Source organism: Dipodomys ordii, unplaced genomic scaffold (genome assembly GCF_000151885.1).
Source record: "Dipodomys ordii isolate 6190 unplaced genomic scaffold, Dord_2.0 Scaffold128, whole genome shotgun sequence".
In the NCBI taxonomy this organism is placed as follows: Eukaryota; Metazoa; Chordata; class Mammalia; order Rodentia; family Heteromyidae; genus Dipodomys; species Dipodomys ordii.
In genome coordinates this window covers 2,307,389-2,325,671 of record NW_012267344.1, presented here as the reverse complement: position 1 = coordinate 2,325,671, position 18,283 = coordinate 2,307,389, and the positions used below count along the sequence as shown (strand labels likewise).

The 18,283-nt window shown below is 55.1% G+C and overlaps 1 protein-coding gene across 1 annotated transcript in view; it reads right to left on the bottom strand.

The window, feature by feature from the left end:
* Scn5a (sodium channel, voltage gated, type V alpha subunit) overlaps nucleotides 1–18,283 on the bottom strand; it is a 60,630-nt gene that overhangs the window by 40,037 nt on the left and 2,310 nt on the right. The window contains 8 exon segments of the mRNA XM_013030252.1: nucleotides 622–819; nucleotides 1,057–1,198; nucleotides 1,682–1,745; nucleotides 2,101–2,331; nucleotides 4,614–4,705; nucleotides 10,644–10,772; nucleotides 11,369–11,466; nucleotides 17,912–17,938. Of these exon segments, the coding sequence (XP_012885706.1) occupies nucleotides 622–819; nucleotides 1,057–1,198; nucleotides 1,682–1,745; nucleotides 2,101–2,331; nucleotides 4,614–4,705; nucleotides 10,644–10,772; nucleotides 11,369–11,466; nucleotides 17,912–17,938 (981 nt within the window).

Genomic DNA, 18,283 nt, shown 5'->3' with positions numbered 1-18,283 from the left:
AGGCCGGCAAGCGTGGGGCCCGGTGCCCACCGCACGCCGTGCCTCCGTCCACCGCAAGCCGTCCCCTCTGTCCACCGCACACACACCGTCCCCTGTCCACCGCACACCTCCCCTCTGTCCACCTCACACCTCCCCTCTGTCCACCACATGCCGTCCCCTCTGTCCACCACACACACCTCCCCTCCGTCCACCGCAGCCCATCCCCTCTGTCTACCGCACACCTTGCCTCTGTCTGCTGCATGCACGTCCTTTGTCCACTGCACCGTCCCCTCTGTCCACCGCATGCCGTCACCTCTGTTCACCACACACACTGTCCCTTCTGTCCATCGGACCCCATCCCATCTGTCCACTGCACGCTGTGTATCTGTCCACCGCACCCCGTCCCCTCTGTCCACCCCACACACCATCCCCTCTGTCCACCATACGCCTGCCTTCCACCGCATACACATCCCTTGTCCACTGCACCTGTCTCCTGACCACTGCACACACTGATTCCTGTCCACTGCACACACTGTCCCTCTGCCCACCTCGCCCCATCCCCTCTGTCCACCGCACCCCGTCTCCTGTCCACCGCATACACCCCGTCCCCTCTGTCCACCGCCCGCCGCCCGCATGCCCCACCTCCTGCTCCTTGCGCAGCAGCTCCATGGCCTCCTGGAAGCGCTTTTCCTTCTCCTCCGTCTCGGCAATGGTGGCCTGGTTCTGCTCTTCGTAGGCCATGGCGACCACGGCCAGGATGAGGTTGACCAGGTAGAAGGAGCCCAGGAAGATGACCAGCATGAAGAAGATCATGTAGATCTTGCCGGCCGACCGCAGCGTCTGCAGGGGGGACGGGGGGGGGCAGGGCGGGCCTCACTCACTGCCTGAGCACTTGATCTTATTGTTCTGTCCGTCCCGGGGCTTGAACTCGGGGCCTGGGCGCTGTCCCTGAGCTTCCTTGTGCCCAAGGCTGGTGCAATGGTGGGCACCTGTTATGGCCACTGGTGTCTGGGCCCTGTGTGGGTCCCGCCCCCCCTCCCGTCCCACCTGCCCCTCTCTCCCCCCTCTCCCCTGCACCTGCTGGTAGAGACGCTCCCAGCAGTCCTGTGTCATGAGACGGAATAGGGCCAGGAAGGCCCAGGCGAAGGAGTCGAAGCTGGTGTAGCCGTGATCGGGGTTCTGGCCCGCCTTCAGGCACCGGTAGCCCTCGGGACATGTCCTGTGGACAGACAGACAGATGGACACCCTGTTGATACATTTCATAAGGGGTCCTCTGGGTGTGTCTGTGTGTGCGCGCACATGCCAGTTGTGGGTCTTGAACTCTAGGCCTGGGCTCTGTCCCTGAGCTCTTCAGCTCAAGGCTGGCACTCTACCGCTTGAATCACAGTGCCACTTCTGGTTGTCTGGTGGTTCATTGGAGATAAGAGTCTCACAGAGTTTCCTGCCCTGGGCTGTCCTCAAATTACGATCCTCAGACCTCAGCCTCCTCAGTAGCAAGGTTGGGGGTATGGGGGTAGGGGGGCCCTACAAAGCATTCTAGGTAAAGAGCTCAACCATCTTTAGGGCTGTATAGGATTCCCCTGAAGATCTCTCTTTCCCTCTCCCCCCTCCCCATGTTTCTTTACTCATTGTCTTGTAAGGTTGGGGGTGTAAATAAACAAAAGGCTGGAGGGGTGCAGCTGAGGGGCATCGCCTGCGTTACCCAGCATCGGAGCTGTTCCCACACAACAAGACATCAGAGGTGCCATTCTTGAGCAGGTAGTTGTCTGCAAAAGAAACAGGATGGTGAGGGACCTGTGCGGCCCAGCTTCTTTGGAGGTTCACTACTTTTATTGGGGGGGGATGTTTCTGGTGGTTCATTGGAGAGAAGAGTCTCATGGACTTTTCTGCTTTTCTGCCTGGGGCTGGCCTCCAACTTCGATCCTCTAAATCTCAGCCTCCGGAGTAGCTGGGATGACAGGCCTGAGCTGAGGGCAGCCAGCTTGCCTCTGCACGTCTGTGGCTTAGAGATATAGAGGGCTGGAGGCTCGCTGGGGAGGCCTGGAGAGGTGAGGCCCAGGCCTCGATGGAGTCCTGGCACTCTCCCCCCCCCTTGGTTGGAAAGCCCATGCGCACACACACCTGGGTCGTTGAGGTAGAGGTCCAGCGACTCCCACACCAGGCCCTGGGCCTCCACGGAGCCGTTGGTGTCGCTGAGCAGCGTGAAGTTGCGCACACACTTGTGCCTCAGGTTCCCCATGAAGAGCTGCAGGCCGATGAGCGCGAACACGCTCAGGCAGAACACCGTGAGCACCATCACGTCCGCCAGCTTCTTCACCGACTGGATCAGCGCCCCCACGATGGTCTTCAGGCCTGTGCGGGGCGGGGCCGGGCCCGGGGTCACCCCCAAACCTGGGCTCACCCCAAACCCCACCTGCCCCCATGCCTTCCTCCTTCCTTCCTTCCTCCCTCCCTCCCTGCTTGTTTTCTTTGTCTGTCTGTCTTTGCCTGGCTGTTTCTTAGCTTTTTCTTCTTCTTTTGGATTTGCTCAAGGCTGGCCCTCTCCCACGTGAGCCACGCTTCCCTTCCGCCTGGCTTGTTGAGATGAGGGACACAGCCGTTTCTGCTCATAGCTCTCTTTGTGTGTGTGTGTGTGTGTGTGCCAGGCTTGAGGGCTGATGGATATTCTAAGGATCTGCTTTGGCTCAAGCCCCTTAGAAGAGAGGTTCAGAGTCAGGGAAAGAGTTGACATTGTTTTTCCTTTTTTCTCCCCTTTCCCTCTTGGTCCGAGACTGGGGACTTGAACTCGGTACCCGATGCCTTTGCTCAACAACTAACCACTGGGTACCCACGGAGCCCCGCCCCATCCCACCAGGCCCCGCCCTGCCCTGCCCACTCACCCACAGCGGAGGCTGTGATTGGTTAGTGGCAGCCACGCCCCCTCACACACACAGAGCCCACCCTCAGCTCCCTGCAGGAAGCCAGCAGCAGCAGACAGGTGAGTGACAGACAGTGAGTGTGCGCGGGGTCTCCAGAGCCCACACCCAAGGCCGGGGAGGAGGAGGGGGGCAGAGGTGGGGGCAGGCGTGAGGCACACCTCAAAGCTGGATCTCCCAACACATTGCCACCACCGCCATGTCTGCCAGGGGGAGTGGGGGGGGTGCGGGTGCTAGGCTCTCTGTAGGCAAATCTTCCTGACAGATGTTGGCAGCTGCCTGGGCGGTGTGTGTGTGCATGTGTGTGTGTGTGTGTGTGTGTGTGTGTGTGTGTATGCATGCGTTTGTGGTTGGGGGACTGGGGGGGTCCCAGCCAGCACCCAGTGAGGCTGACTTTGAACATAGATAGCTGGAGGGAGGAGGGAGGCCAGGCGCTCCTCTGAACCTGAGTTTCTCACAGGAACTCAGAGTACTAAGACTTGAACTCAGGGCCTGGGCGCCGTCCCTAGCCTTTATGCTCAAGGCTGGGTGCTCTCACCACTTGAGCCACAGCTGCAGCTTTTTGGTGGTTTGCCAGAGAGAAGAGTCTCAGGGATCAGCAGCAGTCCTCGAGTAGCTGAGGACGCCGGATTGTTGAGCCACCGCCGTGCATTTGGTGAATGTGCTGGTATCTGGAGAGGAAGCTTCTAGAAGCTTCTAGAAGCCAGAGGCATCGGGGCTGAAATCATCTTCCCCGGGTGGTAGAGGGGAGGGAGTGCCAGGGACAGCTGCCCACATGTGCCAGAGAGGATTCCTTCCCTGCGGATGTCTACCAAGCGCGGTGTGCTAGCCCTCTACCACTCCATGCAGCGAAGGCCGGCAGCCTGCCAAGGCCGGATGGTGCCTGTCCACAGTATACAGTTTAGGGGGTCATCGAAGGAGGGCCGAGGTGCTGGTGGTGCCGGCGTGAGCCCCAGGAGGGCCACATGGGGCTCAGCACCGCCACCGGGTTCAGGGAAGACTGTCACAGAGTTTGCTCCTGTTCTGCTGGTACCTATGCTGGGATTTGAACTCAGGGCCTGGTGCTCTTGCTTTACTTGGCGCTCTACTGCTTGAGCCACAGCCCCACTTTGGCTTTTTCTTTTTAATGGATTCATTGGCGTTAAAAGTCTCACGGAATTTTCCTGGCTTGGACCCACAATCCTCCTGTCTCAGCCTCCTGAATAGCTAGGATGACAGGCGTGAGCTTACCAGCACCCGGCTCAGTTTTCATTTGTCTTTTATTTTCTGTTCTAGAAGGTTCCCCTTAGGCTTATTTTGGTTCCTCTGATTGAGGGGTGCGGGGGAGAAGTTCTTCCTGTTGAAGCAACGGTTAAGTTCCCCAATTTTAGCCAGGTGTCTAATGGAGAATTCCATTTGGGGAGGGAAAATAATCAGCATTTTGGAAAAATTTATAGACCCCCCCCCAGGGCATCTATAAACTGATCTTGGCTAGGTTTGTTTTGAGGCTCCAAGCAGGGGTGGGGGACACCCCACATTTGAAAAACAACAACAAAAAGGTATTCTGGGGACAGGCACATTCAAAGAGACCTTGTTGAGGGTCTTTTTCCCTTGGTTTCTAGATGTCTGGGGGGTGGGTGCGTGGGGGGGAGGAAACCCCCCAGACATTATGCTTTCAGCCTTGGCATTTTGATCTTTTTGTTTTGTTTTGCTTTTTCTTTCAGATTTTTATTTTTTCACCTGAAATGACTGATATAGTTTTCAGGGCCCGGAGAACTCGGAAGGTGCGTAAGGCTGACACATTACCCAGGTCCACAAATTCAGTTGTGTATCTGTAACAGGGGAGGGGGAGACACAAAATTCACACACGAGACATGAGGACAGCACGCCAGTCACGGGAGGAAGACACGATCAGAAGAGAAGAAGGAGGAGGAGGAGGAGGAGGAAGAGGAGGAGGAGGAAGGGGGCATGGCGGGGAAGACAGAGAAAAAAAATCATAATCATTTTTGTAGCTGAGATCTGACAGGCAAACCTGAGTAGCTTACCTGGAATAACCGAAATAGTTTTTAGAGCCCTCAAGACTCTGAAAGTGCGAAGAGCCGACAAATTGCCTAGCTTTATATTTTCTGATACATACCTGCAGAATCAAATCACAATTACCGGGGATTACAAAGTAGAACCTCACCTTGCCCTCCCCTCCAGCCCTCCCCCTCTGTATCCTCGTCCTACATGGGGGTCCTATATTGGGGGGCACCCGGGCCCTTCTTTTGAGGGTGCCAGTCCTGGGACTTGAACTCAGGGCCTGGGTGCTATCCCTGAGCTTGCTTGCTTGCTTGCTTCCTTCCTTCTTTCCTTCCTTCCTTCTTTGCTCAAGGCTGGCACTGTACCACTTAAACTGCACCTCCACTTCTTGGAGATAAGAGCCTCATGGTGTTTTCCCGTCTGGGCTGGCTTAGAAATGAGATTTCTCAGATCTCAGCCTCCTGAGTCGGTGAGATTACAGACATGAGCCACAGTGCCCAGCTGGGGTTCTAGTTTTACTCTGGGCTCTTCTGCTTCTCTGTCACTAGCTTGTGCTTGGCTGCTCAGCCCAAGGAATCCTGAGGCCTTAGCAGAGACCACCACAGAGGCACGGCTGGGGGTCTAAGGGCTGCCCATGTGTGCCTTCCAACACCAGATCCCTCCGCGAGAGGAGTGGACACTGAAGCTCCGAAGACAGTACAGGAACTCAGCAGAAGACATAAAACAGAGCCTCAGGTGGGAGCGTCCTGAGTGTCCATCTTTATCTATTCAGGAGCAATGGGCCAGCCCAGGAGGAGGAAGAGAAAGAGGGGCAGGAGAAAGAGGAGGAGGAGGAGGAGGAAGAGGAAGAGGAGGAGGAGGAGGAAGAGGAAGAGGAGGAGGAGGAGGAAGAGGAAGAGGAGGAGGAGGAGGAAAGAAAGAAAGGGAAGGAAGGAAAGAAGAGTTGGTGGAGGAAGAGGAAGATAGGAGCAGGAATTAAGAAAGGAGAAAGAGGAGAAGGAGGAAGAGGCAGAGGAGAAGAAGAAGCAACAGAATGAAAATTCCCCGGGGTGATGGCCAGCCATCATGTGCCCACACAGTGGCTCATCCTGGGACCTTAGCCTCCTCCAGAGATGGTTTGAGAGGTGACCTTGAGCGATGAGGCACTGTTCTGAGGGCCTGCGTGATGCAGATCTGACACAGATCCGACATCAGGCCGAGTGTTTTAGGGGGCTCTCCCCCGTCACAGGACAGAGCCTCCCCAGTGGCCTGGGAGGCCTGATTTTAGAGGCCCAAGGCCCACCCAGGCAGAGCGGGAACTCTAGGCAGACAGACAGCGGGATGGTATGTGGCCAAGGCCGCCGGGGACAGAGTGGCAAATGTCACCTGTGATGTTTAACCAAAGGTCTCAGGCACCCAAGGTGGCTGACATTTAACCAGAGCTCCTGCTGTGTTAGCCCCGGACGTGGGGTAGAGGAATCTCAGGGCTCATGGGGTGGAGGGGCCTCAGGTCCGGGACAGCACAGGACTGGCAGCCAAACCCACTCCAGTCTTGCCATCTTAGACTTCCCCGGTCCCCTCCATGCTGCTCAGGGTTTCTGAGCAAGTCTTGGGGACCTGAGTGACCCTAAGAAAGGACCCAGCCGTCTCTCGAGGGACATCATGTAGTCCCCTCCTACCCACACCACCAGCCTGGTCTGACTGACTTTTTTTTGACACATCTGTCATCTGTCCATTTACATGGGACCATCCTTTCCTTATTCACAAAGCCCTACACGAGGTGGGGGAGAGGGAGGGAGGGACGGGGGGGGGGAGAGATACAGCCAGCTTCTTGTGGTGGTTGGTGGGTGCAGGTTCCAGATCATTCTCAGACTTATGTGGGCTAAACCACAGCTCCACTTCTGGTTTGTGAGTGGTTCACTGGAGATAAGAGTCTCGTGGACTTCCCTGCTCTAGGCTGGCTTCGAACCCTGCGATCCTCCAGATCTTAGCCTCCTGAGTAGCTGGGATGAAGGGTGTGAGCCACTAGCACCTGCCCACCTTCTCGGTTTTCGATAGCAAGCCCCTTCTCATTGGATGAGATTCTCAGGCCTGCTAGACAGCCTCCCTCTGAACTGAGGCTGGGCCTCAGTTGAAATGATGGTCCCCATGGAAGCCCAGTGCCTCCGGCTTCCTCCTCGCCCTCTCCCTGGGGCTCTGCACCCCAGCTTTCTCCTGCTGGTCTCTTGGGGAGGAGTGTGTATGACTTGAAACATGCAACCTGTCCCTCTGCTCAGAACATAGTTCTGAGGCCAAGTCTTCTAGCTATGGGTGCCATTGGATGGGTCAGAGGGAACGAACCATCCTTGCCTTCCTCTCCCTCCCGGTAACAAGCCTTGTTGACTCCAGTCCCTCCAGGAACAAAGCTGGCCTGCTCCATGCATTCTGGGTCTCCATACATGGCCGGCCTCCTCAGAGACTGGTGCTGAGCCAAGAGAAGCCAGGCACCCCCCCCCCCATGACAAAGTCAGGCCAATGATGGGAGTGGGGGAGAAATGCATCCAAGCTCCTGATAGGCTAAGATGCTGGGGCGAGGTTAGTGGTTCTGTTTATATGGATAGCAATGATAGGCTGGAGAAAGTCTTGGGGGAGGGATGTGGTCCAGGAAGAGGTCTGGGACTTGAGGGGTGTTTTTGCCCTACTCAGAACATGGCTGTCTCCCATGTTTGGGTGCTTAGGCCTCCAAGATCTGTCTTGGGGCCTGGCGGGGGCAGGAAAGACGCTCTTCTGGCACACGACCAGCTTTTTATTTATTTTTTGGGGATTGGTGTGGGTTGAGTAGAGTGAGGAATGGCAGAGTTTGGCCCCCTCTCAGGCTGGGAGAGAAAAAAATAAACTCTCACCTCTCCAAGCCACCAACTGCTTTCTCTGCTGCCGGGTAGCTGGGTAAGCTGATATAGTCCCGGCTTTGGGGAGGAGCAGTGGTGTTGGATGCGAGTTCTACAGCCAGCATCGCAGACAGAATAATGGGGAAGGGGGAGGGGGAGGCAGGAGAGGGGGGGACTTGACCAGGTATGGGTTTTCTTCCTATTCTCTCTCTCCCCGCAACTACTTTTCTGGAGACAGCAAAGCCCACGCTGCTAGTTAAGACGGTGCCCCCCCCCACCTCCTCTTCAGTCCTCCCTCCTTCCCCTCCAGGTCTGGTTTCCATAGCAACCCCAGTTGGTGGGAGGTTGTGCTAACTATCAGGTAATGCCCAGCTGAGGTGGGAGGGGGTGGTGGCAGTGAGGTGGGCACCGGAAAGTGATCTGAGTGGGGGTGAGGGGGGGGCGGTCAGCCAGGTGCAAGGAGACCTGGAGCAGGAGATCTTGAATGTCTTCCCTGGCCATCTCTGAGAGGCGAGCTGGTGTTATTCCAACCCTTGGCTTTCATCCAAGCGTTACTGCGGGCTCTTGGCATCAGGTGTTTTTAGTTTTTGGTTTGTTTTTTTTTTTCTGTTTTGTTTTGTTCCCCCCCCCCCACCCAGGCAAGTGTTAAGTTCTCTCTGTGCCTCAGTTTCTCTCATCTGCCTAATGGAGAGTGGATGGAGAATTCCAGCACGCCGGCCACATCCAAAGCTCCTTGTGAACACCTTGTGACTTCTGAGTTATGGTGTCTATCCTAGGATGCAGAAATTAGAATTCATTTGGTTTTCTTTTGTTTGCTGGCCCTGGGGTTTGACCTCAGGTCCTGGGCATTTTGTCCCTGAGCTTTTGAGCTTAAGGCTAACAATCCACCCCTTGAACCACGGCTTCACTGTTTTGGGGGGTTGGTTCATTGGAGATAAGAGTCTCACGCACTTTCCTGCCCAGGCTGGCTTTGAACCCCATGATTCTCTAGATCTCATTCCCCTGAGAAGCTGACAGGCGTGAGCCACCCGTGCCCGGCTTGTTGGTTCTCACAAAGTAAAACCAATGTGAATCAAAACCAATCCAGGCCCTGGCACAAAGCTGAAATTACAATGGGATTGGCTACCGGCAGTGTTCAGGAACGCAGACCTGTGATTTCTTTCTTCATTGCGCCAGTCCTGGGGCTTGAACTCAGGACCTCGATGCTATCCCTGAGTTTTTTTTTTTTTTTTTGCTCAAGGCTAGCCATCTCCCACTTTGAGCCACAGTTCCCCCTCTGATTTTCTGGTGGAAATTGAGAAAGAGTCTCATGGACTTTCCTGCCTGTGCTGGCCTCGAACTGAGATCCTCAGAACTCAGCCTCCTGAGTAGCTGGGATGATAGGTGTGAGCCACAGGTGCCTGGCTAGGACCTACCATTTCTGTGAGAAGCTTGGGAATGGTGGTGATTGAGCCTGGCAGAAAGGCCTATCTATATATCCATCCATCCATCCATCCATCCATCCATCCATCCAACTATCTATCATCTGTCTATCTGCAGGGGTGGTTTCCTCTAGGATCCCCTGTGGATCGGAACTGAACATTCTTCCAAGAGAACAGAACAAGAGGTCTGGCAGAGGACCTGGCGTTCTACAAGAGGCATCTTCCAGAAACACACGGGCCAAGACTTCATGCTGTAAAACCTCTAGCCTAAGGGCCCATCTGTGTGCCTTCTTCCCTTGCTATGAGAGCTAGGCTTAGGCCAATGATGTCCCAGTCCCTGGGGAGAGCCCGTGGCTCATTTGCATCCAGGCCTTGCCCCCTGTGTGGGAGGGGCTCGCGCAGACCCCCAAATCCAACCTCACCATCTTATTCCATCTCCAAGCCCTGTGCAACCTCTCTCCTCCGACAACCCCAACCCTCGCGTCTCCCTGCTCTCTTCTGCCTGATGATTCGGCCACTTATTTCACAGAGAAAATAGAAGCAATCAGGAAGAGAAAAATGCTTTCTCTTATCATCAACCCTTATCAATCTGCCTCCAACCCCAAACCCGAGAAATCCTGCCTTTCCTGGAGCTGAAGGTCAGGGCTGTGGTGGTGCCCGTGCTCAGCAAAGCTTAAAGGCTTGGTTTCTGAAATTCTTCCCCATCCTCCAATGTCTCCCTCTCTCCCAGATCATTTCTACCAGCCTCTCTCTCTCTCTGTATGCTGATACTAGAGTTTGAACTCAGGGCCTGGGTGCTGTCCATGAGCCTCTTTGCGCTCAAGGCTGGCGCTCTACCACTTTGAGCCATGTATATGGCGCCACTTCCGGTTTTCCGGTGATTCATTGCAGGTAAGAGTCTCACAGACTTTCCTGCCCAGGCTGGCTCTGAACTGCGATCCTCCAGATTTCAGCCTCCTCCTGAGTAGCTAGGATGACAGGCGTGAGCCACCAGCACCCAGCTTCCCTGAACTTTCTTACTTATGGCTGGCACTCTACCACTTGGGCCACAGCACAAGCTGAATGTCAATAATGTCCCTTGAGCACAAGGCTGTCATGGGCCAGATGGGGGTGGAGGGGTGGGGAGGAGGGGGCTAAGCCCAGAAGCCACTGGAGCCCTTACTCAGCACCTCATACTTTTGCTTAGCTCCCCCCCCGTCAAGGCTGGCGCTCTACCACTTGAACCATGCCTCCACTTCTGGCTCTTTGCTGCCCATTGTCATCCTTTAATCTCTGGACTTGTTTCTCCCTACTGGGGTTGGCCAAGGGCCTCTGACCCTTTCCTCATCCCATCCAAAGGGACAAGGAAGGCTTATTTTCCATATCAGGTGCATAGAGGTACTTGTATTATAAAAGCAGGAGGCCCAGACGAGGAGGCCCGGGTGCCTGAGGCCTAGGCATGCAAAGACCTCCAGCAGGCCGTGGAGAGCGGCTGTACTTACGCCATGACGATGACGCTGAAGTCCAGCCAGTTCCAAGGGTCCCGCAGGAAGGTGAACGCGTGCAGGCAGAAGCCTCGGGCCAAGATCTTCACCAGGGACTCGAAGGTGTAGATGGCGGTGAAGGTGTACCTGGGGGAAGGCGGGGCTGAGATTGCAGGTGGCCTCTGCCAGTCTATGCCCCACTCGGTACCAACTCCACACGTGTGCCCACCCTGGGGAGGGGACAGCAGTGCGTGGTCACGCCAGGCTCTTCTAGAATGCTGCAAGCTCTGTTTAAATACCTGTGAATCTTCCACCCCATTATTATTATTGTTGTTGTTGTTGTTGTCAAGTCCTGGGACTTGAATCAGGGCCTGGGCTGCTTTTGCTCAAGGCAAGCGCTCTACCGCTTTGAGCCACAGCACCACTTCTGATTTTCTGGTGGTTCCTTGGACATAAGAATCTCAAGGACTTTCCTGCTTGGGCTGGTTTTGAACCTTGATCCTCAGATCTCAGCCTCCTGAGTAGCTGACAGGTGTGAGCCACCAGCTCCCAGCTTGAACAGTTTTCCTAGCCTTTGTGTGTGTGAGTGTGTGTGTATGTTAGTTGTGGGACTTGAACTCACGGCCTGGGCACTGCCTCGGAATTCATTTTGCTCAAGTTTGGCGCTCTACCACTTGAGACAGTTTTCTAATCTGGGGAGGCCTCTGGGAAGGAAGGAAGGGTGAAGTCTGGAAGATACTCACTCGACATACTTGGTCCAGGGAGGAGGATCGTGTTGGGCCATGAACACGCAGTTGGTAAGGATGGTGCACATGATGAGCATGCTGAAGAGCGTGGCGGCAGCGTCAAGGAAAGACCATCGGAGGGACAGGCCAAGAGCCCGCCACACCCCCACCCCCACCCCCACCCCCACCCCCACCCCCACCTCCATGGGAGTGGCTCCCAAGAGACACACTGTGGGTGGGGGGTTGGTTTGTGGGTTTCTGTGTGTGTGTGCGTGTGCGTGCACGCACACGTATGTGCCAATTCTAGAACTTGAACTCAGGGCCTAGGTGTCGTCCTTTAGCTCTTTGTTTTTGGCTTCAGGCTGGAGCTCTACCACTTGAGTTACATCTCCACTTCCAGCTTTTGGATGGTTGGTTGGAGATACAGAGTCTCTTAGACTTTCCTGCCCAGGCTGGCTTTGAACCACAACTCTCAGATCTCAGCCTCCTGAGTAGCTAGGATGATAGGTGTGAGCCACTGGCCTAGACTTTCAGAGGGTGTTGGTTGGTTGGTTTGTGCAGGTCGTGGGGCTTGAACTCAGGGCCTGGGCACTGCCCCTGAGCTCTCTTGCTCAAGGCTGCCACTTTGAGCCACAGCGCCACTTCCAATTTTCAGGGAGTTCACTGGAGATGAGAGTCTCACGGACGTTTCTGCAGGGGGCTGGCCTTGAACCGCGATCCTCCAGATCTCAGCCTCCTGAGGAGCAAGGGTGATAGATAGGCTACCTGCCTCACTCTGCCCACTTGAGGCTGGTCAAAGCTGCTGGATCTCCTCCCCTCCTCCCCTTCTTCCCTCACCTCTGCCAGATTTGGAGAAAGAAGCCAAGGGGCAGCTCATAGGCTGGGGGGTGGAGGGATGGAGGCAGGCAGGGACAATGGGCAGCCCCGCCCCCTCCCTGCCCCAGAGACCTCCTCATCCCTCCCTGTCCCTCCCTCCCTCAGCTCACAACGCCACACCCCAGGCTCTGGGCTGCCAAACAAAGCTCCCACAGGTGGCCCACAGCTCTGCTTAATTAAGCTCCAGGGACCAGGGGACCAGGGGCTAGGGACTGGCTCTTTATCCCTAGCACAACTCCAACCACCAAATGGAGAAGCTGCCACTGTGTGACCCCCCGCCTGGCCGGCCTAATGCTTGTGGATCCTAAGGAGCGGGGCGCTGGTCACCCCAGCTGCTCAGGAGGCTGAGAATCTAGAGGATCTCGGTTCAAAGCCAGCCTGAGCAGGAATGCCTGTGAGACTTCTCATCTCCAATGAACCACCTGAAAATTGGAAGTGGTTCTGTGGCTCAAAGTGGTAGAGTACCAGCCTTACAAGTCAGGGACAGCACCCAGGCCCTGAGTTCGAACCCCACAACCTCCCCACTTCCTGCTTGTAATTCATTCTCCAACTCTGTCATCTGAGCGACCAGGTGACCAGGCGTGGTGCATTTCCCTGGGCCAGAGTAGGGCTGGCCCACCAAACTGCTCAGGCTCGGTTTACCAGGCTCCAGGAAGCCATGGGCTTCTCCCTGGCCAGACCTCTAATCCTAGCTTCTGGAGAGCCAATAGGAGGATCATGGTTCAAAGCCAGCCGGGACAGACAGAGATTCTTACCTCCCATGAACCACCCAAAAGAGAAAAGCCAAATAAGGGAGCTATGGCTCAAGTGGTAGAGCACCAGTCAGGAAACGAAAAAGCCAAGGGACAGTGCCCGGGTCCTGAGTTCCAACCCCAGTAATCTCTCTCTCTCTCACACACACACACACTAGAGTACTGCAGACACAAAGATGATAGTGTCCCCTGGGTCCTGGCAGCCCTCCCCACCCTCCTTGCCCCCCTCCCCGCCCCCCCACTACTCCTGTAGGAGGAGATGGGGCGTGGCCAGGCCAGTCTCCAGTTTCCTGTATCAACCCCCACAGGGGCCTGTGCAAGTCACGTGACCTCCAGGCCTCACCAGGGCCTCCGCCACCCATGGAACAAGAGGAAAACAGAGCGAGGAGAGAGCATCCATTCAAGCCAGGAAGTGGGGGGGGGGCAATTCCACAGCACCCTCAAGGGGCAAAGCTAGCCCTGTGCGCTGGTGGCTCACATGCCTGTCATCCCAGCTACTCAGGAGGCTGAGATCTGAGGATCGCTGTTCAAAGCCAGCCTGGGCAGGAGAGACCGTGAGACTCCTTATCTCCAGTAAACCACCAGAAAACCGGAAGTGGTGCCATAAATGGCTCAAAGTGGTCGAGCGGCAGCCTTGGGCAAAAGAAACCCAGAGACAATGCCCAGGCCCTGAGTTCAAGTCCCATAGCTGACCAAAAAGGGCAAAGCTTGTCTGAGAATAAGCAGTCGGCTCTTGGAAGGTAGAGAGGCCAAGTCAGGTTCTAAAATGCTTACAGAGTGAGGAGGCTTATGGGAACTAGACAGTGCCATCACATGGGAGTCTTTGATCTGCCTTTTTTCCCCTCTGCTCTTACTCATCTGTGCCAGGGGCTGCGATCTGGAGGGTCCCAATTCCTAGCCAGCTCAGGGAGGAAAGTCCACGAGACTCTTTATCTCCAATAAACACCTCTCCAAACACCAGAAGTAGAGCTGTGGCTCATGTGGGAGAGAGCTAGTCTTGAGCAAAAAAAAAAAACAAAAACAATCAGGGACAGAGCCCAGGCCTTGAGTTCAAATCTGGCACAAGCACACACACACACACACACACACACACACACACACACATAACACAAGGGCTGGCAAGGTGGCTTAGTGGTAGAGTGCTCGCCTAGCATGCATGAAGTCCTTGGGCTCCATTCCTCAGCACCACATACACAGAAAAAGCCAGAAGTGGCGCTGTGGCTCAAGTGGTAGAGCACCAGCCTTGAGTTCAAGCCCCAGGACTGGCCAAAAAACCACCACCAACAACAAAACAACAACACAACACAAAAAGTAAACACCACCTACACTCAGCCTCACAGTTAGCAATGGTGGGCAAATGCCTGACACTTGAATGGCTTCATCCTTAGTGGATGGGAGGGAAAGGAGGAGGGACTGGCCGGTTGGGCCTCTGCGCATGCCTGTGACGTCACCGCCTGCCCCAAGCCAGTGAACACAGGGGAGGATTTGGTGAACACATCCCCGGTGCCCACAAAGGTAACGTTTTCTTCTCGGCACACAGGGGGAGATCTTGCTGACTGAGATGGCGGTGGAGCTTTGGGGTTCACTTGATTTCTTTTATTTCATCCTAGCAGGGAAGACCTGGTGCTGAGTTAGAACCAAAATGCCTTTAAAAGAGGAAAACAAAAAATAACCTTATATGTGCAAATTTGCCTTTCCAGCCACTTCCCAGCAAGGCACTGTGAGCTCAGAACCAGGAAGCAAACTAAATGGGATGATGGCGCCTTGGCTGGTGCATCCCCGCGGGCCGGCTGCCTGCCTGGCCCCATCTGAGTTTGTCTTTGGCCCCATCAGCTTTACCCCAAAAAGCTTAGGGGACAAATTGTGTTCTGTAAAAATGTAGGTAAGAGTGGGGGGCACCGAGGCTCACGCCTGTCATCCCAGCTTCTCAGGAGGCTGAGATCTGGAGGATTGCAGTTCAAAGGCCAGCCCAGGCAGGAAAGTTCATGAGGCTCCGACCTCTAATGAATCAGAAACAAACAAACAAAGCTAAGAGTGAAGTTGTGGCTCAAGAGGTAGAGCACCACCCCTGACAGAAAAAGCTGAAGGGACAGCACCCAGGGCCCCGAGTTCAAGCCCCAGTACCAACACACCAACACCACTCCCCCCCCCCCACACACAGAGAAGTTGGCAGACTTTCTAGGCCTTACACCAATCATTCTGGCCTAGGAAAACCTGAAAGGAAAAAAGAAATCTGCCAGACAGCTGCTGACGGCTCTCGCCTGTCATCCTCGCTCCTCGGGAGGCTGAGATTTAGAGGATCAAGGTTCGAGGCCAGCCCAGAGGCAGGAAAGTCGGTGAGACTCTTAATCTCCAGTCAACTGCTCAGAAAAAGCCAGAAGTGATGCTTGGGCTCAAAGTGGTAGAGGACTTAGCCTTGGCAAAGAAGAAAGAGGAGGAGAAGGAGGAGGAGGAAGAAGAGGAGGAGGAGGAGGAGGAGGAGGAGGAAGAGGAAAAGAGGAGGAGGAGGAGGAGGAAGAAGAGGAAGAAGGAGAAGGAGAAGAAGAAGAAGGAAGAAGAAGAAGAAGAAGGAGAAGGAGAACGAGGAGAAGGAGGAGGAGAAGGAGGAGAAGGAGAAGAAGAAGGAAGAAAAGAGGAGGAGGAGGAGGAGGAAGAAGAAGAGGAAGAAAGAGAACAAGGAGGAGGAGGAGGAGGAGGAGGAGAAGGAGAAGGAGAAGGAAAGGAGAAGAAGAAGAAGAAGAAGAAGAAGAAGAAGAAGAAGAAGAAGAAGAAGAAGAAGAAGAAGAAGAAGAAGAAGAAGAAGAAGAAGAAGCCGCCACTACTGCTGCTGCTCAAGGACAGCGCCCAGGCCCTGAGTTCAAACCTCAAGACTGGCAAAAATGAATACATCTGCCCCCATCCCTCCCTCCTGCCCCCGGTGCTGGCCAGGGCCACTAGGAGGCGCTGACCAGGTCCAACTATGGCTCCCATTCCTGGGGGAGAGAAGGGGGGGTTTGCAGGGGTGGAAGAATGGGGAGATCAGCCTGTACCCCAAAAGCCAGGTGTGCTTGTAGGTGGAGCGGGGCTGGGGCTGCTCTCCAGTGCCCTCTCTCTCTTCCTCACCCCTCCTCCCGTGTCCTCCTGGCCCGCTGTCCCCCAGGGCCGGCCTGGTGAGCAGCACCTGAGGCCTGGGCTGGGCTCTGGGGGAGGCTGCAGCTGCCAAACACCCAGGGTTGGCTAGAAACCAGCGCGACGCGCCCCGGGGGAGCACCCAACACTGCGCGCCACCCCCATCTGCTCCTCCTCCTGCTGCTCCTGCTCCTCCTTCCTCTCCTCCTCCCCTCCTCTTCTCTTCCTCCTCCCCCTCCTCCTCCTCTTCTCTTCTCCTCCTCCTCTTCCTCCTCTTCCCTTCCTTCTTCTCTTCCTCTTCCTCCAATTCTTCTTCTACTCCTCCTCTTTCTCTTCCTCCTCCTCCTCATCTTCTTCTTCTCCTCCTCCTCCTCTTCTTCTCCTTCTCCTTCTTCCTTTTTTCTTCCTTCTTCTCCTCCTCCTCCTCCTCCTCTCCTCTTCCTCCTCCTCTTCTTCTCCCCCTCCTCCTCCTCTTCTCTTCCTCTTCCTCCCCTCCTCCTTCTCCTCCTCTTCCTCCTCCCCCTCCTCCTCCTCCTCTTCTCCTCCTCTTCTTCTTCTTCTTCTCCTCCTCCTCCTCTCTTCATTCTCTTCTCCTTCGCCTCTTCTTCCTCCTCCTCCATCTCCATCACCATCTCCTCTCCTCCTTCTTGTCTCCTCTCTTCCTTCTCCTCCTCCCCCTCCCATTCTTCTCCTCCTCCTCCTCTCCTCTTCCTCCTCCTTCCTTCTCCTCCTGCATCACCACCACCACCACCTCCTCTTCCTCTTTTTACCTCCTCCTCCTCCCATTCTTCTTCCCCTTCTCCTCCTCCTCCTCCATTTCCTCCTTTCTTCTCCTCCTCCTGTACCTTCACCACCTCCTCTCCTCCTCCTTTTCTTTCCTGCTCTTCCTCCTCCTTCTCCTCCTCTTCCTCCTCCTCCTCCTCCTCCTGCCTGTCCTCAGGACTGAACTCTGGGCCGTGGTGCTGCCCCTGTGCTTTATTGCACAAGGCTAGCACGCCATCATTTGAGTCCACTTCTTTTTTTGGGGGTGGGGGTGGTCTCATGGACTTCCCTGCCCTGAGCTGGCTTCAAACCACGATCCTCTAGATCTCAGCCTCCTGAGTAGCTGGGATGACAGGTGTGCGCCACGGCCCCTGGCCCCCCTTCTTCTGATGCTGAGCTCTTCACTGCAGGCTGTGCCTACATTCTGGGTCACACCTTGAGAACGGTGAAGAATGGCAAGTTCCCAAGGAACATGCCTAAGAGGCAGAGAGGGTAGGGACGGTGCCGGGGACCTGGGGAGGGGCGGGGGGGTCCCCCTGGCCACTCTCCCAGTTGCAGGCAGAATTCACAGCCCAGAAAGCATTGATTAGATTAGAAAACCAGCTTTTGGGCACCGGTGGCTCACATCTGTCCTCCCAGCTACTCAGGAGGCTGAGAGCTGGAGGATCGAGGTTTGAAGCCAGCTTAGGCTAAGTCCAAGAGACTCTTATCTCCAATGAACCACCAAAAAAAAGCTGGAAGTGGAGCTGTGGTTCAAGTGGTAGAGCACCAGCATTGAGCACAGAAGCTCAAGAACAGTATCCAGGACCTAAGTTCAAGCCCTGGGACACACACACACATGCACACACATGCGTGTGCACACACACACACGTATCAGAAGAGTCACCTGCATATGCATTTATATGGAGGTTCCTTTTCTGGAGTCCAAGGGACAGAGGGGAGCGGACTTAACTCAGGGTCTTCTTTCTCACTTAGTTTTTTGCTTTTTCTCAAGGCTCACACTCTACCACTTGAGCCACATCTCTATTTCTATATTTCTTTTCTTTTTCTGGGTCATTGGAGATAAGAGTCTCACAGACATTTTCCTACTTGGGTTGGCTTTGAACCTTGATCCTCAGATCTCAGCCTCCTGAGTAGATAGGATGACAGGCGTGAGCCACTGGCGCCAGGCTTCCAATAGAGCTGCTGTGCTTTCTCTAATAATTGAACGCTAACCAGAGTTCTCTGTGATGCTTTGAAACTGCAAACATTTTTGTCAACACCTCCTCCAAGAGTAAGTGCTGCCTGTTTGGCAGGGTAACAACGTGAGGAGAAGCTGGAGGCCTCTTCACCGAGAAATGGCGTTTCCCTTTGGTTTGTGGCTTGAAGGTATGTGCCAGTGGGAGGGGAGGAGGAAAAGGAGATGGAAAACAAGGAAGAGGAGGTGGAGGAGGAG